This window comes from Plodia interpunctella, chromosome 10 (assembly GCF_027563975.2).
Source record: "Plodia interpunctella isolate USDA-ARS_2022_Savannah chromosome 10, ilPloInte3.2, whole genome shotgun sequence".
Taxonomy (NCBI): Eukaryota; Metazoa; Arthropoda; class Insecta; order Lepidoptera; family Pyralidae; genus Plodia; species Plodia interpunctella.
Window position 1 is genome coordinate 5,914,825 of NC_071303.1, and position 23,460 is coordinate 5,938,284.

Genomic DNA, 23,460 nt, shown 5'->3' on the forward strand with positions numbered 1-23,460 from the left:
AGTAATGTATTAACCTAATTACTTTCCCATTTATATATATTATCTCAGTAACATGTCATATCATTATACCATCCTCCGATTAACTTGTGGCGAATGCAGTACTTTCTAAATTCATCAAATGCAAACATCAGCGCTGAAAATGGCAGTGCCAAGAACCACCTGAAAGTATGACGATAATTAATTTTTGCTTAATTTTGGCAAATTATTTAAGTGGTGCCTACTTGGTGGGATGATGGCAAAATTTGGTCAGCAGAGGCCAGCAGCAGCTCTGTTGGGTGATATTGTGTGAATTTGTGGGTCACACCCAAGATCGGCTTCCAACAAGAGAAATCTTCAATGGTTAACTGCCCGGTCATCTGAGCTACCTAGATTCTATTGACAGAGGTTGAAAGTCTACTCGCTAGGCGCAACGGTTTGTGTGGTCACAACATATGTTATCCTTATTTTTATATTGCGGGGGGTCTAATTAATTCGCATTAAAAATACCGTGTAATAACTTACCACTGCCATTTTAGTGGGTATGTCCGAAAGAATCCGTTGATACCAGGTACATAGCATATAACACTTGCCAGAACTAGTTCGAACACCAATCCCAAGTTCAGAACATGGTTACGCATACCTTTAACACACGTTTTCATTGTTTTATCTCAATAGATATAAATTTTCTATTAATATTGTCATCATCGCATACCATGGTTGCCCAATAATGGACTTGCACCCCCTCAATTAGAGAATTGTTCATATACCTACATTCAACAAATGGAAGTGGCATAGCCAATTCATAGATATAATGACGATGGATCAAAATATAAACCATAGAATTATAAATCGATGTCTTACCGACATGGAACAGCGAGTTGTATCTAGTTTTGCAGATGACGCCGTTCATCATCTGAGTAATAACAACGGCCACAAAGTAGGACGCTTGGCAAGCGCGTTCCAGCTCTTTACGTTCTGGATACGTCCACTCTTGGCCCAATGAGTCGCGCACGTCACTAACTGCTTCGTCGTCCCAGGCCTTCCTTATACCTTTTGTGTAACGTTATGAAACGTGAATTGTAATTTTGTTGCGACAATCTCTTCATTGCACTTATAGTTACACAGAGGAAGATACTGTTCCGTGCGTTCTGGTGCAATGCATTGATACACGATAGATCTCGAATTCAGGGACGGCCTTGAATTGGACAAACCTCTTTTTCCTCCCTAGTGAAGTGTAAGAACAATACCTGACTAGATAATTGATATTATAATACGTTGCCTACCAAATAAATCACTAGGATAAAATCCGTGTGATGCCATGACCATGAAGTATGCATACATCCCAGCACAAAATTCTATTAAGCCCAAGTGTCCGTAAACAAGTCTGAGCATTCGTGCAGAGACAAGAGGCTCAGACGATCGAGCCGGTCGCGCCATGACGTCGGCCTCTGCTCGCTCGTGGCCTAAAGCTACTGCGGGCCACATATCCGTGCCCAAATCTATGCAGAGTATCGTCATCACTCCTGAAATATAAAGAGTTTCATGATATTATAAAGTTATCTTTCGCATTAACGGTAACTTTTATTATAGAACTAGCTGATGACCGCGACTATGCTCGCGTGGCCGATCAACTTTTGGTAAGGAGTCAAAATTATTACAGAAATTTAGCTATACAGACAAAGCGTAGCGATACCTATACAGAAGATGCTGAACAGACTTAAAAATGTTTGTTAATGCGTTATTTGTATATTCCCTATAGTTTGGCTGGACCATTATGACTCTTCTTCAGATGTTTCAGATTTTCGATTTTTATATTTCAACAGGAAATGCTCATCAGGCTGGACAATTTTTGTTAAGACATTATTTATTTATTTCGTATAGTTTTGCTGGACCATCATTGGTCTGTATCAGGTGTTCTAGATCTTCGATTTTTATACCTCAATAGAAAATGCTCATCAGACTGAACAACTTTTGTTAGAGCGTCATTTCTACATTTCCTATAGTTTAGCTGGACCATCATAGTTCTCCATCAGGTGTTCTAGATCTTCGATTTTTATACGTCAACAGAAAATGCTCATCAGACTGAACAATTTTTGTTAAGTCGTCATTTCTATATTCCCTATAGTTTAGCTGTACCATCATGGGTCTACATCAGGTGTTTTAGATTTTCGATTTTTATATCTCAACAGAAAATGCTCATCAGAATGAACAATTTTTGTTAAGTCGTCATTTCTATATTCCCTATAGTTTAGCTGTACCATCATAGTACTCCATCAGGTGTTCCAGTTTTCAAAATCATTTATACCCTATATGTTGCCCAGGCTTAATAGCTATATAACAAAAAAAAATTTTTCTTACTCTGGTGCTGTGACTCTATCGCCTAATTTTATTTTTATGTACATTTATTGAATGTATAGGATTATTTTTTCTACTGTTTTATTATATATTTATGACGGGACATGACTGATAAGTTTAAACTAACCTAATGGCAATGGTATTGAGAACATTATAAACATCAGAACCGGTAGAATTTCTGGTACGTTGGAAATTAAAATGTAGCAAACGGACTTTTTTAAATTGTCAAATATCCTTCGACCTTCTTCGATGCCGACCGCTATAGTAGAAAAATTATCATCCATCAAAATAATGTCAGCAGTTTGTTGGGATACCTAAAAAATAAAGTAGCAATGTAAATAATAGGGAGTATTACTGCGCATTTATCCCGCCAGAGTACAGCACTGTGTGCTTTGGTAAACAAAAGCTTTGCCGCCTTTTGCTAAGTCGATTGAGAGTCGTTTTATTGAGTACTTTATTAATAAGTATATATAGTTTTCCATTATACAAACTGTAGTCACAATTTATGACAACGATTTTGGTGACAACTGTCTTCTTTTTAGAAAATTGTGGCAACTGTGTCTAATAAAATAAACTGTTTAGCATGCCACATTTTTTATTTTCACTAATATATAAAAGAAACTAGCTCTTACGTGGTTTGGCCCGCGTGAATTTCATGGTAAAATCTCGGTCATTCTTTAAGAAAAATGATGAAGAGTATGTTTACCAATTTTCAGCTTTTTATTTCGAGATTTGTATAAGTTCCATCTTTCACCCCCTTTTGAAGGAGTTGAAGGTAATTTTCAGAAAAATCTGTAACTCGGTATTCAATAATTTGTTGTAAACAACAAAATGCAAATTTTCAAGTCACTAACTTCAACGGTGTAGAACTATCGTATAAAAGTTTTTCACCCTTTTCATCCCCTTCGGGATGGAATTTCCAAGGATCCTCTCTTAGTGCTCACCTACACTCCAGGGAACCTACATGCCAAATTTCAGTTTCCTACGCCCAGTAGTTACGGTTGTACGTTGCTGTCAGTCAGTCACTCAGTAACACAAGAGTTATATATATATATATATATATATATATATATATATATATATATATATATATATAGATTGATAAAAATATGATGGTTGCGCTAGTGTACGGGTTGAGTATGTCTTACTTGGGAGCCAGTGATTCCCATGGATATCCCAATGTCAGCTCGACGTAGCGCCGGGGCATCGTTGACTCCGTCGCCGGTGACCGCCACCACGCTGCCGCGTCGTTGGCACGCCTCCACTATTTGCAGCTTTTGAGTTGGAGACGTGCGCGCGAATACTGGACTCGGAACATTTATGTAAGTACGAAAAATCAGTTCTGTTCAGTTTGTAACCCAAAACAAGTAAAAAAGATTATTCCATATGCCTCTTCGCCACTTTTCTCTTTGAAATCGAATAAAGATTTTATTATAGGTGTTTTTTTTTATATTTCCAAGTATCTACCTAGCAAAGTAAGCGACTCATACGTGTCTGCCAACTTTGGGTCCTAGTATCTTTTGCCCAGTATCCTGTAATTACCCACCCTTTAAATCTTCCACCCTTTAAATCGGAACACAACAAACAAAGCAAGCGCTGCTGTTTGGCGGCAGGAATAGATGAAGGTTAGGTACCAACACAGAAGACCTTTCTAACAAAGGTCGACCTCTGAATGTGCAATACACACATTCCAATTTATACCTAAATCTTAACATCTACCCCTCGCATGTCAAGGAGGAAAGATTACCAATCTCATAGTGCTTTTCAAGAGTCCAGTACAGTATTTCCGAGGTCATGTTTCTGAGTTCAGTGCCGGTGACAACATGACAAGACGAGGTCGCAATGCCGACCTCCCGAGCGATGGCGCGCGCCGTGGCCGGGTGATCTCCTGTCACCATCATAACGCGGACACCTGCCGCTCTCACCCTTGCTATTGATTCTTTTACCTGCATGGAAAACATTCATCGTAGATAACAATAAATATAATTTTTCACAGTTACAATTCAAAGTACAAAAAGCAAAGCTTAGAAGAACCTGTTTCCACAAGTACTATGATTCGATAAATGTGTTTGGTGGATTTAAAACATATCCGTAGCAACATGACTTAGCTTATGTTGGAGTTATTAAAACACAAGTAAGTAGGTACATAGGGATACGGAAAATCAAACCTCCTGTCGTGGTGGGTCTATCAATCCCATCAATCCAATGAAACGTAAATTTTCCAATGGGAAATTTATGTTGTCTCCATCAAATTTATAATTAAAAGGAAACTTATTAGGATCCAACATTAAATCTGCAAATGCTAAAATTCTTTCACCTGGAAATAACAATAAACATGTAAATGGTACTTATTTCGGAGATTAATCATACCTACATAGCGCTACCATTAGCCTCTGCTCTGTAGGTACACCTGTATAAGAAAATTCAAGAAGATTTGTATAGCAGATAGTGTGAAGTGAAGAGGTAACATACAATCCAACGTAACTCGCATTTTGGAATTTAGGTATATTTGTTTGGAATGATGTAAATGTAAACAATGAACTTATTAAGTACCTACTATAATGCATTTTAAAAATTCAATGACATTACCAGTGTTGGCAAGGTTATCACATGATTTCTCCGCTGCTAGCCGTAGCTCTTTGGAGAAATCGACAGTTTTCTTTTCAAGTGTGATTGTTGAGCAACGAGGTAGTATGCATTCTGGTGCCCCTTTCATCACCAGCAAATATCTTGAAGATGATGTGACAAGATGAATTCCTACCTGAAATATAGCGAGTGAATAGGCAGGTAAAGCACTTAAACCTTGAAAGAAGTAGGAGAAGGTTGAAGTAGAGATGGATGGAGTGCGTTCGGTAGGATATAGCATGGATACAGCTAAGAGGAACGGTAAACATCAGTCAGAAATGGAGGAGACTAACTTGATGTAGGTACACACGCCACACAAAGTGGGTAAGGGTAATTTGCTGAATGAAATCTACCAAATATTATAAGATCAGCTTAGAGCGGTAGTCGTATGAGTTGACAATATAGGTGACCATAATTATTATAAACAAAAAAGACCGAAAAAAAGAAATTCATATGGTGAGAGACATATAAGAAGATAAATATCGATTAACTCACTTGATATTTATTAGTGGAATTAAAAGGTATTTCAGCGACTTTAGGAAATCTTTCTCTTATTAAAGTAATGTCGTCATATTGACCTAAAAATTTTAAAATAGCTGTCTCCGAAGCGTCGCCCTGGATGCCACCTTCAAGTTGTATCCTTGCGCTAGTACATAGAGCACCGCATAATGTCATTGCAGCAAAAGCTAAAGAAGATTACCTGAATTATTTAACTTCACCTAGGACTAGGATAATATATTAATTTACAATAGTGTTATAGATGATACTACCTTCATGATACTGTGCTACATCTGAAACAACAAACAACTTCTAAGAGATCACATTCACACTTCTATATTAATACGGTAGATAGATTGTATGCAAATTACTTGCGAATTCAGGGTCAGTTATTAAATAAGTCTTGTTGGCCATCCATACATTCTGCACACCCATTTTGTTCTCAGTTAGAGTCCCGGTTTTATCCGAACAGATCACGTTGCAAGCGCCCAACGCCTCGATAGCTTCCAAGTTCTTTACAAGGCAGTTCTTTTTTACCATATTCTGAGCTGTGAGAGTCAATGAAGCCGTGATTGTTGGCTGCAAACCTACGAAAACGTATAATATGAGTACTCACTCGAATGATAACAAACAAGCTGCATAGGTTAAAAAGCTATAAACTGCTGTAGTCACCTTCTGGAACATTTGCCACTATGATGCCAATTACAAATATGGTTGTTTGCATAAATGGATATCCAAGCATCAAGGATGAAAAAGCAATAAGCACGCCGAGCAATAAAGCCCAGATCGAGACGAAACGCATGAAACGCTTGATTTCTCGAGCAAGGGGAGAGGGCGCCGGCCGAAGTCGGGCCACCAGACCAGCCACCCGGCCCAGTGCTGTCAGGTCGCCGCAGCATATCACTACGCCTGCGACATATATTTACTACTTGTTAGAATCCATTACGATTTATGTCTACTTTAGAAATTATCGTAAAATTCATATTATTTTGGCTACTTGTTATTTTAACTAAAGCTGCTTGTTTAGATTGTTGGTAATCAAATAAATTCAGTAGGTAGATTTTGAGCTTAAACCGAAAACATTGACAAATGCGAAGTTAACAGATGTAGGGAGACTACTTAAGTAATTGAGATAAATTCACCCATTGCCCAGCCTTCGACACATTGAGTAGAAAAGAATGCAACGTTAGGTGATTCCAGGATGTTGGCGACACCTTCGCTGTTGCTGCGCGGCACTGCTACACTTTCTCCAGTCAATGAAGAATTGTCCACCTTAAAAATATTAATTTTAGATTAATATACTATAATAATAATATTTCAATAGTCATGTTTTTATTCCAACCTTAGGGGCGATCCTAACAACTTTTCATAGGTAGATTTCAATTCATTTCAACATTTTTTGTTGAATCATGGGCGGCACATGGTTCGACATGAATCACGACGTGAAAAAGTGCTAATCTTCAGGTTTCACTCAGTCTACGCAAATTTCAATGTTTTAAGTGGAGGTTTTAACTTTAAATCCTTTGCTGTTTATGATTCTGATGTCGGCAGGTACAATGTCTCCGGCTTGGATTTTGACTATATCGCCTTTGACCAAGTTGACCACGGGCGTCTCGACGTAGAGCAGGCCATCGCGGATACATCTCGTGCACACGGGAATCATGTTGTTGAATGTCTTCATTATCTGCGACGGTTGGTATATTTAGAAATAAACTTTGATAACACGTATAATAAAATGACTAATACGTTATCAGTCAAGGTTCAACATGCAAGTAGTAACCTATAATATGAATCGTACTTTGGTCACGATAATACTCACCGTTTTGAATAATTTTGCAAAAAATAGACACATGAGGTAACGAGCCACTTGTATCACTCATTTATCAGCAGCTGATAGCAATATATATACCGTATACAATATGTAACTTTATATTTTTTTCTTTGTGCAAATTCTAGTCCCAATTTGAAAGATTCCAAAATTCCTAGTAGATAGGTAGGTATCATAGGTGCTATACAAACGTAACCAGGGTCTCTGAGACGGGATTTCAATGTATGTAGGTAGGTATGTAGCTAAAGGCTAAACCTTTTTAAAGAATTAGGTAAGTATATTAGTGACGTACTTTTGAGCTTTTATAATTTTGGTAAAAACTGAATAGTCCGCATATTAGGTCGACGGCAATTAGGACACATCCAAGATACAAATTGTCGAAACTGGCTGTTGGTTTTGTCGAAGTCTCTATCAGATATGCGACCAGACATAGCGAAGCTCCCAGCCAAATTAAAATAGAAAAACCTGAAAATTTTTAAATTGTCACTACACTTAACAGTTTTTTTAACAATAAGGTACAGCGTTCAGCCGATATGGCCTAACGTCGTCGACTAATCCTCCCTAAATGCATGTAATCATCAGGGACATTCCCACGGACCACGGACAAGTGTGCTTGTATGATTTTTATATACAAGACGATAATTACAGCTGAGCATTCGTTTTACGAAACAATAAAACCCACATTATAAGCAAGTGTAAGTAGGTACCTACTGAAAATACACTTTTAAACCAAGTGTGTAAAGATATTATAGCTAATGTAATAAACATTTTGATAGGGGTGACGACTGGGATTTTTTGAAATTTCACTTAGGAATCCTAATATTCGTCCCCGGCAGCGGCGGCGGCGGGTATAAAATTAGGGGTGGTGAATGTAATGTTCGCATGCAATATAGGCACATCAAAGCGAGATTAATTAATAGGTATACAATAAAGCTACTTATATGTACTTCATCAACTATGATTATAGCCAGCTTTATGTAATTAGTTTTAAAACGGTAGGTACCTGTACACAATGATTTAAAAAGTACCGTCGCCCAACCATTTTGAGTCGCCGGTGTGAGCCTATTCGGTCCATAGTAGTCTAACAGCTCTGCCGCTCTGTTTGATGTCAGTCCATTAGTTGGATCAGTTCCCAACATCGTATACAACTGGGCTACGAAAAATACGAACATATTACTTTGATACAATAATATAGTAGTCGGTCGGTGGATGTTTATTTATATATGTATGTATATGTTATAAAATATAGTATCGTTGAATTAGTATCCCATAACACAAGTCTAGAACTTTGGGGCTAGCTCAATCTGTGTGATTTGTGCTGATATATTTATTTATGCTCTGCAAGTATCCCAGTCCCAACTAATATTATACATGCGAAAGTAAGTTTGTAACCTCTTCATAATTGAGTACAGAGAAGGACATAGGATACTTTTTATTCAGGAAAAAGCTATTGTTCCCAGATGGTTCCATATGAGATTAGCGAAAAACCTGTATTCTCTCATAGGTGGCGCTAAATGCTCCGATTTATAAATTAATTTTAAATAGATCGTTTAAATACTACTTTCTTTGAGGTGGATTTTTTGGCTCTTCTTTTAATTCCGAATTTTATTTGAGCAAAGCATCGTTCTTTCTTGTAGGTCAAAATTCAAATTCAAATTTCTTTATTCAATTTAGGATGATATACATCACTTATTGACGTCAAAAAAATTACTTAAAAGTCTACTGCCGGCTTCCAAAGCGCAAGTGAAGAAGAAGCGGCGCAACAAACTTCACCGCAGCCTTTTCTCCAAGGACGTCAATTAACAAATATAGGTCTTATATATATATATATATAATAAAAATTAGGAGGACGAATATTTACATCATTATTAAAAATGTCAAAATTTGAATAAATAAATAAAATAAAATATGTATTTCCAATAAAATTATTGAAAATTGTCACACAATATATATATATATATATATATAAATAAAAAGCTAAATGTACAAAACGTACGTAATAATGTCATAAATCAATTACATATCTTATGAGGATACTGCACCATGCTTGGGCCAGACATTATTGTCGTTCACATAATCATCAGACTTGTAATATGCCTTTTTACAAAGTACTTCTTTCATATAATTTCTAAATTTTTTGTCCGGCAAATCAAGAATCCATTTAGGCAATTTGTTATAAAAACGGATACAGTTCCCAACAAAAGACGTTCTAACTTTGGCCAACCGATGCCCGGGGACAGACAATTTATCTTTATTACGTAAGGCTCTATCAGTGTAATCACCAACTTTTTTAAATAAGTTTAAATTTTTCCGGACATGCATAATGTTAACAAATATGTATTGAGAGGGTAAAGTTAAAATATTAATATCTTTAAAAATGAATTTATGGACACGTTAGGTACTTACCTAATGGTATTAGGTGCAGATCTGTATGAATTTCTTTTTTTAATTCATTTAGCCGTGTACTACTTAAGTCTTTAGAACGAAGTCCTTTGGGATTGTTAGGTCGGAACAGATCATCCGCAGTAGACGCACTTTGCTTATATGCCATTTTATAAACGACTTGTAGTGAGTAATATCTAATTAGACATTGAAAATGATAAATGGCAGTCATTCTCGAAGGCCGTGATTTGTGAACTATCTAGTAGGTAAACATATATTCATGTCATGTGCATATAAAATAACTATGAACCGCTTATGCGGAATTCCATTTCCTTGTTTGATTTTTTTAAATAGTGAGTAACCCAAACCAAATTCATCAAAATGCCTAATATGTAAGCAAACAATTTTTCTCTATTTGAAATCAACACCCTTTCGTTACAGCGAAGGCTCTAATGTCAGTATTGGCGGCGAGGCTAGCGACACGTGTCGTTTCTTGATTTATCAATGATGGTGGCAGAAGTATAATGAATCACTAAACAGACTAAAGTAAGGGCGGGAGTAAACATTATGAATGACAAGGTCAGGAATTTGTAAAAAACATTTGTTTCCTTCCTTACACATTATAAAACAAAGTATCTGCCGCGTCTGTCTGTTCGCGATGAACTCAAAAATTACTGCACGGATTTTCATGTGGTTTTTACCAAAAGATAGTACTTATGATTCCTGACGAAGGTTTAGGTGTATAAATTATGATGTTTTAACCCGAGCGAAGCCGGGGCGGGTCGCTGCTGGTATGTATATGTATATTTAAAATAATTGTGATAATTAATAGACTGTAACAATGCTGCTAGATTATTATACAAAAATTAGTTGGAAAATAAAAAAAACAATAAAAATAAAATTAATCATCATAAAAAACTAAAACTTTAAAACAACTTTTATTATGAAGTCATCAGTATAGACGCTATAGTGAAGGTAGGTAGCTGTCGGACATAGCTTTTTTGGATAAGATATTTACTCAATAGTGATGTCACGTTAGAGGTCATTTAATATGGAGCGTTTGGACTCCAAAAATGTGTGATTTTAGATTTGTCATGTTTTTGAAAGTATTGTGATTATCACATTAATTTTTTCACTTATGTTTCTAAGGGCCTTTGAATAGTTTAAAATAAGACACCACGTGAATAATAAAAAAATGTATTGCACATTTACAAAGTTACCCACAGTCAATAAAGTGAAACTTTTCTGTTATTATGAGTGTTACAGGATTGAATGTTACATACCTACAAAGCCCTAGCTTGTGTATTTACATAAACTTTTTTGATTTAGTTTGTACTCAAATTAGTAAATTTGAGTACAAACTAAATCATTGAGAGTTCAGCTTGGTTAAAATGAATAAACTGTCAAGTGCGAGTTGAACTCGCGCACCGAGGGTTCCGAACAAATTTGCAATGTGCAGCGACTTTGCAGTCTGTAGCATACAATCTGCAGCGACCTTGCTTATCTTCCTAACTTACAGGCTCTTCGCATAATTTGCAAGGGCGGATTTCGAGTACGTTGCATGCTCATCATAATTATGCATTGTATGCATTGCATATGCATTATCAGGCATTTTACAAGGATCGGCTCCCGACGAGAGAACTCCCCAACAATTTAAAGCTCGGGCATGACTTTTTTCACATGTTGAATGCAAAATGATTCTGGAACTACGACATTAAAAAACGATGTTTGTCCTAAAACTATATTCCAGGCAAAGTGCCATTATTGAGATAAATTTTATTAATGATTTAGAATCAAGAAAGTTATAAAATGTGTTTCCGTTATTTCCATTTGAGATATGGAGCCCTAAATACAAATAGTCTTATATACCTATCCCAATTCCAAAAATAAAAATAAAATCTTATTTTAAACATTTAGATCTCATATTAAGTACCTAGGTATATAGTTAGTCATCTCATAACCACCACAAAAGTATAATCTCTGGAGAATAACTCATAGGAGAAAGTTGTTCAACAAGCTGTTACACATATTATCTGTCTCTTCTTTCTTCATGTCAGTAATATAATGCCTATATACCTGCTGCTAAGTGCTGCTTGCTAAAGTCTGCTTTTAAATGATCCAATGCCTAATTTCCCCCCACTTCTAATTCTTATTATCTCTTCTAATTCTATGTCATTTATCTCCAGTAATTGCTCTTGAATATTATATCTTATTAGTTTTTTCGAACTTGAAATTAAATGGGGAGATAATTCTGAAACTTTATTAATTGTATTCCAAACTTTCTCTTGTAGTTCTTCAGGTCCATAAATAGAATTCACAAAGCCACATTCAAGAGCTTCTTTTGCATCCATTTTGTGATTGAACAGTAACATTTCTAATGCCTACAACAAAAAATATCATCACAGTACACTATTATAAACAATTTCCTATGTGTAATTACCCTGTAAGAACTAATTGAAGGATACAAAAAATATGCCTTCTTTCAATGTTCTTTACATTGAAAGAAGTTTTGTTACCTTTCTATCTCCCAATAATCTTGGAAATGTCACAGAGGAACAACCCTCCGGCACAACTCCTAATTGTACAAATGGTGTATAAAAGTAGGACTGAAAATGAAAAAACATTATGAAAAAAACTGCTTAAGTTAAATTTCATACAGCTATATTTTTAGTTTGTATCATTTCTTTAGACAAAAGTAATGTAAGTACTTACATTTACTGATGCAAAAACTAGATCACACAAAGCAAGGGTTGTGGCAGCAATACCAATTGCAGGACCATTAACAATAGCAATTAGAGTTTTAGGAAACAGTATGAAAGCTCTTATGAATTTTCTTAAAGCATTCATCAAGTCCATCATGTCACCATTCACAATGTTCGATAGATCATTGCCACTACTGTAGAAATCGCCGGTTCCTGTAAGCACTACAGCAGATATACTGCTATCCTCAGCAGCTTTACTCAATATTTCCGATACTTTGTTATACATAACTAAGTCAAATGCATTCTTCTTTTTCGGATTGTTGTACTGCACTATTTGAATGCAACCTTTCTGATATTCTATTATCCTATCAACAGAGCTCATTTTGATTGATTAACAATAATCTAGTATCCCAAGGACTACTGATAAGAAACAAAACAACTGATAAATTACTGGTTATCAAAAAGTAGGTAATAGCGGTTTTTTTAATATATTTCACTAATGTAATTGCACAACAAACTAAACTTTAACTATCCGCAAGTGCGTTCACAAGAACGAACACAAACAATATTCCACAACATAGAAAATGTTACTTTTATTTTACATTACTTAATTATACTGATAAGAAACAAAACAACTGATAATTACTGGTTATCAAAAAGTAAGTAATAGCGGGTTTTTTTTATATTTCACTAATTTAATTGCACAACAAACTAAACTTTAACTATCCGCCAGTGCGTTCACAAGAACGAACACAAACAATATTCCAGAACATAGAAAATGTTACTTTCATTTTGTAAAGTGATACCTAGGTAGGTACCACAGCTACGTACATAGGCCTAACTAAAGGTATGTATACACTAGGTATAGGTACCTAGTGATTTCAAAAAATTCAAATTTATTTTTGTTTTCAACTCATATTTTTTAATTTACTGTAAATAGCATAGAGTTTAGAATTTTACATAAAGTGTAGGTACAGTGATTATAGGATTATTATTCCAACTCGATATATACTTGATTGAACCTATGTACTACTAGTAGATAGCTGTTGTCTGTTGGTGAAAAAACCGTCCGTGACACCGAGTGACACGTTGGTGGTTTAGTTTTTGACAAGTAGATACTTAATACTTAGTGAGCAAGGTAGAAAAATAATGCTCGATCAAATGTTAGATCATTTTAAGACCCATTCTTTTCCGCAGTTCAATAAGACTTCAAGACCGGAAAAAGTACTACAAAGTGGGGCGCGGTAGATTTACAAATTTACAATGCGTAGGAGAACACATAGGATGTCTCGAAGTATTTTGTGATCTCTCTAAAGCATTTGATTGTGTCGATCATGAAAACTTTTGAGCAAGGTCGATCAGTATGGATTTGATTTTAAATCTATTGAATTACTTTAAAATGATAGGTTACAAACTGTTGACATTGATAATGTTAAATCGAATGGATGCAACGTAAAATAGGGAATATTCCTGCGCATTTATCCCGCCAGAGTGCAGCACTGTGTTGTTTGGTAAACAAAATCTTTGCCGCGTTTTGCTAGGTCGTTTTTTTAGAGTACTTTATTATCCTTTCATTATGAAAGCATTCATTTGTTAAAATATACAACAGTGTTGCAATTTCGGGTGCCGAAATAATTTTCGAGCCAGTAAATGGTCAAAAATAAGTTTGGAACACTTCACACCTGAAGACTTATTAAAATATGGACTTCATACAGTTAATATCTTCAGTGAAAATAAAGTATATCAGTTTATCACCACCGTTGACCAAATAATGCAGAACATAACCTAAAATGGTATTATTATTTTCAAGACCGCAAGGTATTAATCGCAAGGACGCATCCCAAAGAAAGGAATACCTTCAGTTTTTTCATGGTCTAAAACTGAAGTCATAAAAGTGTACTCAAAGACGACAAAGAGCTGCTAAACGTGAAATTAAAAATTGCTGTCGATTCAAATATGTGTCGTTTCACGGGTAAAGGTTGACTTTGTGGCGACATCTACCACGCCATATGCACAACGGCGCAGATGTAAAAAGCCGACCAAACGCAACGAATAACAAGCCACACAAGAAATCCACGACTCTACGGACAGATGGCACTCCGGTCGACTCGCTACTAGAAGCTAATAAGCCTAGACCGCGCTGACAGTGGGTTTTCGATTGGAAGCATAAATACAACCTCCGACATGATATCGTTGGAGCCGTGCGGTTCCCCAGGCGCAACACCTAGCCTGGCGGGAAGATTTTCCCTTTGTGGCGGTCGAGCATGATAACCTAGCTCCCGTTACAACCCTATACACGGTTTTTTTGTGTTTATTTATAGCTATGTTTGATTTGAATAGTTTTTCGGTGGAAGTTGTTAGTTGATTGTGTTGAAGAAGTGGTGGTCGAAAATAATATACATATTCCAATCCCACAATAGTGCAATGTTATATCAAAAGCAAAAGGCGGCAAAGCTTTTGTGTACCTAACATACAGTGTTGTACTCTGGCGGGATAAATGTAATAAGTATATAGAATCAGTAATATTCCCTATTAGTAGGTACTCCGCCGAAGTACTTATTAAATCCATGCTAAAAACATAAACTAGGTAAACAAATATATGTTGATATATTCTGATATCGATGTTTATAATGAACGATGATGCCCAAAGTGGATTTTATAAACTTTTCCGAACTTCAACTTGGAACTTCTACATTTACATTCAAAACTGCAAGCTACAGTACAAAATAATGCTTTTGTTTCAATATTACATGGATTCTTTCATAGATCTGTTTGCAACGAACAGCGATAGTACATACCTACCAACCTATATAAAATGAAAAGAAAATTCGTAACTAGTAAGTACATCAGCTAGGCTTTCTATGCCGCTTGGGAATTATGCTAGCTCAATGTCATATCAATGTCACGTCAAGTGGTCAAGTTCAAATGTGACAGTGAGTAGATAGAGGTTATGAACTGAGTGAGTTCTTGCATTTTAATTTAGCTTGTGGGTTTTGCTAAAAAATTTAAGTTTCATATTATCAAAGTAATGGTCAGACTTTTGGCCACTTTGATTAATCACAAGTTTTCTTCTCTTAACCAAGTGCATTTTTTCAGTAATGCAATAACCAAAAGAGGTACGCAAAATTTAAACAAACCTTCCAAAATGTTCAAGTCATCGGTTTATAATCTACAAGAAGCATCTAAAGATCAGGTTCAACAGTTTTTGAATTCTTTTGATACTGTTTTAAGTGATTGTGACGGTGAGTTCTTTAATTGCTATTTTCTTTGTGTTATTTATAATGTACCTATTAAGTTACTTAAACTATTACATTCATTTCAGGTGTTCTGTGGTTAGAAAATAATGCTATTCCAGGATCTGCTGACGCGATGAACTACTTCCGTAAACTAGGGAAGAAAATATTTTATGTGACTAATAATTCAACCAAAATCCGCAGTGATTTTGCTGCAAAAGCTCAGCAGTTGGGATTTGAAGCATCACAGGTATTTACATATAAAATAATAACTAATCACCTTTCTTAGAGTTTTGTGTAAGTATCCAGTGTTGCTGAAAAATAAATAAATAAATATGGATAATTCACACAAATTATGTTAGCCTCAAATTAAGTCTGAGACTTGTGTTATGGGATTCTTAATACACACATATAACTTAGGTCATTTTGAAAAATATTGTTTACCAACTTGACCTGATAGGCAATCAAAACTAGTTTGAACTCAATTTGTGTAAAGGATTCAAAAGCACGAGCCTATATTTTGCGGAGTTAACAATTTATTTGCCTACCAATCAGCAACACTAGTAGTACCCACAGAAATGCTTATAAGAACTTTCAAATTGTTTTGTTTATGCACTTCAAAATTACTTTCCCATTATATTTTTATTATTATCCCATTATCAACATGATACATGTTTGAACTTATTAATAAGAAGAGAATGTGTGGTTTATTTTACAGGATGAAATCCTTTCTACAGCTTATCTCGCAGCCCACTATTTAAAAGGTATAGGTTTCAACAAGAAGGTGTATTTACTAGGCTCAAATGGCATTGCTGAAGAGCTGAAATCTGTTGGGATCAGGCACATTGGTGTTGGGGTTAGTTCAGCTTTTAGTATTCCTAGATTGTTTTCAACATTGATTTGATATTTATGTTACAGCAAACTCTCTCAACTTTGCATGTTCCCAGTTCCATTTGGAATTGTAACACGGCATAGCCTGGTTCAGAATAAACCAAAAAGTTTTGAATACTAAAAGACTGATTATTTTTCATCAACAACTGTTTTCTTCTTGACTGTACTAAACTGGGAGGGGATCAGACTGGACTACTAATACATTTTAGAGTGGATTAGACTGGGCAAAAGTAATTATATTAATTAAGGGTGTAGTATCCGTTTGGTAGATCAGACTGGAATAACTGCATTTTTTGGTGGGACCACACACCACACACACACAGTACAGTTTTTTTCCAGTATTATTGAGTAAACAAAGAATTAAGAGTAGGTAACAAATATACAAACTCACTTTCACACTTATATTAGGTTCATAAACAAAGTAAATACCAAAGTTATTTAAAAGAATTAAAATTTCAGCCAGACCCTGTGCAACCAGATTTCAAGGCAATGGTGCCCTCAGATTTGGATCCAGAAGTGGGAGCCGTCATTGTAGGTTTTGATGAACATGTGAGCTACCCTAAGCTTATGAAAGCAGCTTCCTACCTCGCTTCTGAAGAGTGCCTGTTCATAGCAACAAATACGGATGAACGATTTCCAAGAGCAGGCTCAGGATATGGTATTGTTGTCCCGGGCACGGGCACTTTGGTGAGAGCCGTCGAGACATGCTCAGAGAGGAAAGCACTTGTTCTAGGCAAGCCTCATGATTACGTAAGGAGGTTCATTGAATCGTCTGGGTTGGATCCAGCGAGAACTCTAATGATAGGCGACAGGTAAACGAAATTTATATTATAGTAAGGCATTTGATGTGTACACAAGTGAACAAAATTATTTAGGTAAACTAATTGGAAATACCCTTGACACTCATAACATTAACATATATCCTGAATTTAATCAAACAGCTATGATAATGTATTAAAATTAAAATGTATAATGTGAATGAATACATTTTATGTATCCACTTACATAATTAAATATCTTCTTTTTCAGATGTAATACAGACATAGAGTTCGGGGTTCGTTGCGGTTTTCAAACTCTTTTGGTATTAACTGGCGTGACATCCAACAAGGATCTGGAGAAGATACGTAACGAAAAGAAGCCTCCTCTACCAGATGTAGTCTTGCCAAAATTAGGAGATATACTGTCTCTTATACCATCATAGTACGATTTTACTTGCGTAGGCAACTAGTACTCTAAAATAGCCCAATCAATAGTCAATTTTACTTCAATTGTGATAATATACAAAATGTATTATTTTTATTAACATGTGTTCCGTTATTTATATTTAATAAGTGTTACATTTTTATAGCAGATGTATGACTCTGAATTTATTTATTTTAGGAACTGCTTTTACTATTTATCGTGTTCATCTCAAACTTGCTTGCCACATTATTTCATGACGTTTGATAGTAAAAAAAGATTTGTATAATGTCTTGGAATTTCTGATACGATAATATTCTCATGGTTACTTGTAAGTTCTATTGAATTTGCAAGAGATATTTATACAGGGTCTATATCATTTTCATTTGCCTGTTCGAACCGAAGATGTTGTTACTCTGCGGTACAACCACTAAACTTCAGCTAATCGCGATATGATCTTATCTTCGGTCTACGTTTCAGATGTCGTGTTTCGGTCTACGTTGAGATTGGGACCTTGCATGGGCTTTGCGTATTACCAAAGTTGAACGCAGAAAACGACGCAAATTTTCATGCGATAGTGCGGCCTTGAAAAATCTGTTCTTGGAAGTTTCCTCTTTTGAAAATTCCCTCAAATTTCTCACAGAAATTCTCACCTAAAATTTACGGGAACGGTCTAAATAAAATTCTTAGGATCATGACTGTTTCCGTGTATTGTCAAAATTTTCGAAAACGGCACATCGGTGATTGCAGAAGTATCAATTTTAATGTGTTTTCTAATTTTGGTGTTAATTTTTTAGGAAAAAAAAACGTTCATTATTTCAGCCAAAACAGGCCATACCCAGTCCACAGTTGTCTTAGTTCCTATGACATTATTGTGTAACCCTAAATTCCATATTATGAGCCTCATACGTAAAATGTTTAACATCAAAATTATTTCTAAATTGCGTAACTCATTTTTTTACCTTTTTAGTTATACAGCATAATAAAATGTGTTTATTTGTTATATATTTAAATTAAAAATATTATGATTACCTCGAAGAATAAAACAGTATGTAGAATGACACTTATTTTTCTTTTCTTATACTCAAGTAACGAATATCTGGTGATAGATGCAAATAGAACCCGCAGTCAAGAAAAACCATGGATTTAATAAGTACTTCGGAGTACCTACTAATTCCATGAGAAAAAGTTATGGTAGGTACTTACTTACCTAGTTTACCGAATTACATCCTGATCAAGGGCCGGAAGTGAATTTTTAATTAGTTTAAAAAAAAACTTATTTAAAATTAAATTCCGGCCTACTTTTGTGACACAAGCTTTTATTGTTGCCAGAGAGGTCTTATGTTGAGGAATTCCCTTTCTGGGATTTGTTCATGGGTTCACTTTACCATAAGGGGGGTCATCAAAACTACATGATATCTGCGTCAAAATTGAATTACAAGCCGATATCGAAATGAAATCACCCGAATATACATCCTTAAGTAAGTATATTGCAAGTAAAATAAAAGCTTGTAAAATAGAATTCATTGGATAGGTACTTATTTGTCCTGTGATGTCAGGTGGACTTCGAACATTTTATAGGAAAATAAAACATGATAAAAGAGAAGAAATTATTAATCAGCCGGTAATTAATTAATCTCTTAATCCTGAAAGGATTTCCAATCATGAATAGAAAATTCTCTCATCGCTAACTTTTTCTGTTATGAATTGGTATGGCACGTAGATATATATTTTTGGCATGATGTGTGCTGGTTTCGTTCCGAAATAGAATTTACGATATGAATCTGAATTCAGACTAGCTCTACCTACCTATAAGTACAACAATTTGTGAATTAGAATATCAAATCGCGTTATTTGTAGAAAAGGTATACAATATTACGATATTAAGTAGGTATATAGGCGACTGGACATTCATCCATATAATCCAAAAAATAATAAAAGTGAGTAAGTAAGTAGTACCTATACATGTATATGTGTAAAATAGGAAGCAGAGTAGGTACGTATTTAATTTTCTGGTACCATTTAAATCAAACGCACGCAAGTATGGATGGCACATTGGATTGGATCGGCTAGCTTATCTAATTTACGTCACAATGATATCATAATACCTAAGTGGCCACCGAGCGAGCAATTGAAGGTGATAGGTGGTTGTCGTGTCCCGTGGTGTAGAGTGGCATCCGTAGCAGCATTGTTTTATTAGGTATTGGACGCATGCGTAGTGGTTGGTTTGCTCGCGCACATCTCGGGTTTTGTCAACATTCGCGGGCGTTTCGCGCCAGTAGCAGTGCAACTGCGAGAGCCGCGCGCCGAATCGCTGTGAAGCCTCGCACTCGCTCTTCTCTATGATCTCATCTAGAAACTCATATCCTGACTGATTGATGTGAGTCAATATTTATTATGTATCTTTCGCTTTAGCCTTATTAACTATAGTTATTCATTCTCAGAATATCAAATTTTATTATAAAATCGAGAGGAAGATTTTCTCGTCACTCTCCATGGGTAGATATTTGTAAAATATTATTATTATTGGAAAATGTAGCGAGTTAGGTAGGTTTATGTGTAATACATACCAACTCACTTTACTTTATCGCTTGTGAAACAACTTATTTTTTAATTCTGTACTTAGTTAACTATTTACATAGATGTGTAGGAATATTTCCTTGGTAATTTTTCGGCTATCGAACACAAAGAAATGTAAAAGGGATGGCTCGCGCGCTTTACCCCGTGTAATGACGCTCCCCTATTTTGGGGAGGTGGGTATAGAATACGTAGATACCTGCAATATTAAGTCAAGATGTAAGTACCTACCCATATATTTATATCTGTGTTTTGTATAAAAATCAAAACATCCACTTACTATTAATTATAATTTAATTCTTTGGCGATTAGGACCTACTTTGTCGCAACAAATTAAGCAAACAAAACATTCAACCTTCAACAACATTTTATTAAACCTGTAAATACAATATGATAAGTGTAATAAGCGATTACCGATAATATTTGGTTTCTGATGATAACATTTTATCTTGAGTGTACTCCATCCAGTCAATTTTGTTGGTAGCACACGTAAACATTACTATGTAGTTGGGTACCAACTAGGTACATGGTTTTTCACAGAGTAACTGTGTACATATAAAAATTCCGTAAAAAGTGCATCTTGTCGTCTATTATAAAAAGTACCTACTTTTTGGGTTGACACAAAAGTAGGTATGTGTAAGCATTAGGAAAATATACGTAATATAAGAGCCAACGTACCTAACCTACCTCTTACTTATCTGGTACCTAACTGGATAGGTAATACGTGCTTAGTGCGTAACTGTTCTGTACTGTAGGTTTAAACATATTTAGCTCTATTACTTAGGTATACGTCAGTAAAATGTTAGTAAGAAAACAGGATAATTGATTACCTACCTAATTTAACAATAGGTACTTATTGCAATACAACCTTCGAAGTCGAATCATATTAAGTAGATAGGTTTTAAAAGCTACATATATGTGTTAAAAAAAGTTGGATAATGCAGTAGACAGGGAAAGTTTACGTAGAGCAACCATAGACTCTATTATAGAAACTCGCAAGACCGTTCACATTCTGTCAAGTTTTTCGCACGCTATGTCTTTACTTTCCAGATTTCCCTCCATTTGTATCAGTAGTTTAATTCTATTTGACTACAGTTATCGTTAGAATTACCTACGTTCTCTTTAATCGGTTTACTAAAATGTCATGCAGTATTCGGAAGTAGACTCAAATTCAGAATAATCCATCCATATTTCTATAGGTACAAACTATTCTAAACACTTATTATATCGTGTAAGTAGTTAAAATTTATCCGGTTTTCTTACTAATCTGATACTTAGTAAGAGAACCGGCTGATACTTTTTACTGATGTATAATTGTAGAGCTAATTTGTAGACCTATGTAATTGTGGAATTGTTACGTACTAAAATATTGTGGCTTTCATTATTCCGATGATGTACATAGTTTTGTGCCAATCCAAGAAGGTACCTACTGTATTTTTATAATAGACGACAAGATGTACTTTTTACGGATTTTTACATATAGTTTGAAAAAAGCATGTAGTTTATTATACACAAACTAAATTTCAAAAAGTAAAGGGACCTAGGTCAAACATAGCTTTTATCCACTTAGGGTATAGCCTTATAATGTGTCTGAGTTGAGTTACGGTATATCCTAATGTGAACTAACTAAAAAGTTGACCATAGTCGCGCCGCGTTAGAACAAATAGCAGTAGGTACATAATATACATACATAATATCATAACAAGTATTACAATACAATGGAGAGTTAATTAGACGCTGTTTATAATGCTGCTCACGTCTTCAGGTGACGTAGTCCAATGGGGAACTTTACACATCTTATACTTATAACTTATTAGTATAAAGACAAAACCGAAGATCCTAAAACAATATACTTAGATAAATCAAATATGTGTGTATTTTATTTACTAAACTTAATACTGATCTTATTGAACCGATTTACGCCCGGGCTTTAATGATTAAACCAGGTAATACTTTAACGAGTCGTTCATCACATGTTAAGTACATGTATGAAAGAGTCTAGCAGATGGGGCCGGGCGCTACTTTCGCTGACACGATAACAACAACGTGGCCGATATAGTTCCACATATAAGTAGCCGAGGAAAGTTTTTCCTGGGCGCGGCGGCCCTTTTTTTATTACTTATTTGTCACGCGACTTCGCTCTAGTAGGATTTTCGGAATAAATGTGAATAAATAAATTTCTTCTGAATAAATGTGGCTAATAAATTTAAATAAAATTCGTTTTTCAATTCGAGCCTGTGTATAATATTAATATATTATTTAAAGACATGTAATAGACGACGACTAATTAATATTTTAGCAAGAGGAATGACTCATGGCTTATTTTATTGGTGTTCCTACTTAATGGGGAGAAGTGACGTCATCTAACGGAGTGGGTCACACGCTAACCCATCGTTCTTGGCTCGCGAACTTACTGTAAAGTCCTGTATTTATATTTGTACAGGTACAGGAGTTCAATAAATATTCCATTTTTATCTACAAATTATACGCTAAACGTAGAATAATGAACACTGGTTTCTTGTCGATATCGTAAAAAAACTGGGTGCATGTGCTTCGAAGCCAATAGATGGCGAATCTATATATTTCTTCTTTGTTTCTTAACAAAAGTTTTTATTTTTGTTTAAATCAGTTTAATCTGATACCAGTGTTAGGAATAAATGCGAAGAAGACTTGGCAAATGATGCCTGAAAGTTTGAACGGCTCAGCCCTTAATAATTCGCAGTGAGAACTGTTGCACCGGGCTGGGTGGGTGCAACGTCCGTATCGTTGTGCAGAAGTAGGTCGGCTAGGTGCCGGCCGCTCAGTGCCACGAACTAAGTATGCCGAACCCGCCATCGACTGACTATACGCACGTGCATTTAGTTACCTACAAGTTAGCAGAAAGTTTAATGGGGAGCCTTTTATTTCGTCCTTGGCGTAATGTGAATTACTTACCTACTATGACTGAAGAGGGTAGTTGTTTAAAGTGCTCAACTACATCTATCAAAAATTGCTTCTACTACTAATGCACATTTATATAAGCATATTGAGTTATGCTATTTTGAAATATACCTAACTTAACTTTTCAATACCTATCTAGGTACCAAAGTACCATTTCAGCAAAAACACCTTTGAACTATGAAAATCAAGGACAGCTAGCAGACACGAACGATAGTCGAAACTTTGATTACCTGCCTTCTGAAAGAACCCATTTACCGACCTAGCTAATAAC

The 23,460-nt window shown here is 35.4% G+C and overlaps 3 protein-coding genes across 9 annotated transcripts; 1 reads left to right on the forward strand and 2 right to left on the reverse strand.

Annotated features, from left to right (window-relative positions):
- Positions 1 to 22: 22 nt before the first annotated feature.
- LOC128673298 (sodium/potassium-transporting ATPase subunit alpha-like) lies at positions 23 to 9,939 on the reverse strand. Of its 3 annotated transcripts, XM_053751050.2 has the most exons (18): positions 9,692 to 9,939; positions 8,289 to 8,438; positions 7,578 to 7,750; positions 6,971 to 7,141; positions 6,600 to 6,729; positions 6,130 to 6,366; positions 5,829 to 6,044; positions 5,730 to 5,750; positions 5,455 to 5,645; positions 4,924 to 5,095; positions 4,503 to 4,651; positions 4,082 to 4,280; positions 3,483 to 3,637; positions 2,462 to 2,648; positions 1,263 to 1,502; positions 841 to 1,029; positions 502 to 619; positions 23 to 159 (listed from the first exon to the last, which is right to left on the reverse strand). In XM_053751050.2, the coding sequence occupies exons 1-18, from the start codon at positions 9,897 to 9,899 to the stop codon at positions 45 to 47; spliced, it is 3,021 nt and encodes a 1,006-aa protein (XP_053607025.1). In that variant the 5' UTR covers positions 9,900 to 9,939; the 3' UTR covers positions 23 to 44. The 3 variants fall into 3 exon arrangements, with proteins under 3 accessions (XP_053607025.1, XP_053607026.1, XP_053607027.1); XM_053751051.2 differs by lacking the exon at positions 841 to 1,029; XM_053751052.2 differs by lacking the exons at positions 7,578 to 7,750; positions 9,692 to 9,939 and having other exon boundaries at positions 8,289 to 9,684.
- Positions 9,940 to 10,108: 169 nt separating this feature from the next.
- Positions 10,109 to 18,735, forward strand: LOC128673299 (uncharacterized protein). 5 transcript variants are annotated; one of them, XM_053751055.1, is made up of 7 exons: positions 10,131 to 10,246; positions 15,136 to 15,206; positions 15,466 to 15,611; positions 15,692 to 15,852; positions 16,321 to 16,458; positions 16,953 to 17,305; positions 17,523 to 18,735. In XM_053751055.1, exons 3-7 carry the CDS (start codon positions 15,515 to 15,517, stop codon positions 17,692 to 17,694), a joined length of 921 nt encoding a protein of 306 aa, XP_053607030.1. In that variant the 5' UTR covers positions 10,131 to 10,246; positions 15,136 to 15,206; positions 15,466 to 15,514; the 3' UTR covers positions 17,695 to 18,735. The 5 variants fall into 5 exon arrangements, with proteins under 5 accessions (XP_053607028.1, XP_053607031.1, XP_053607030.1 ...); XM_053751053.1 differs by lacking the exon at positions 15,136 to 15,206 and having other exon boundaries at positions 10,109 to 10,246; XM_053751056.1 differs by lacking the exon at positions 15,136 to 15,206 and having other exon boundaries at positions 10,109 to 10,213.
- Dci (Dodecenoyl-CoA delta-isomerase) lies at positions 10,849 to 13,803 on the reverse strand. The gene is made up of 3 exons (XM_053751062.1): positions 12,380 to 13,803; positions 12,184 to 12,273; positions 10,849 to 12,048 (listed from the first exon to the last, which is right to left on the reverse strand). Exons 1-3 carry the CDS (start codon positions 12,749 to 12,751, stop codon positions 11,764 to 11,766), a joined length of 747 nt encoding a protein of 248 aa, XP_053607037.1. The 5' UTR covers positions 12,752 to 13,803; the 3' UTR covers positions 10,849 to 11,763.
- Positions 18,736 to 23,460: the final 4,725 nt, after the last annotated feature.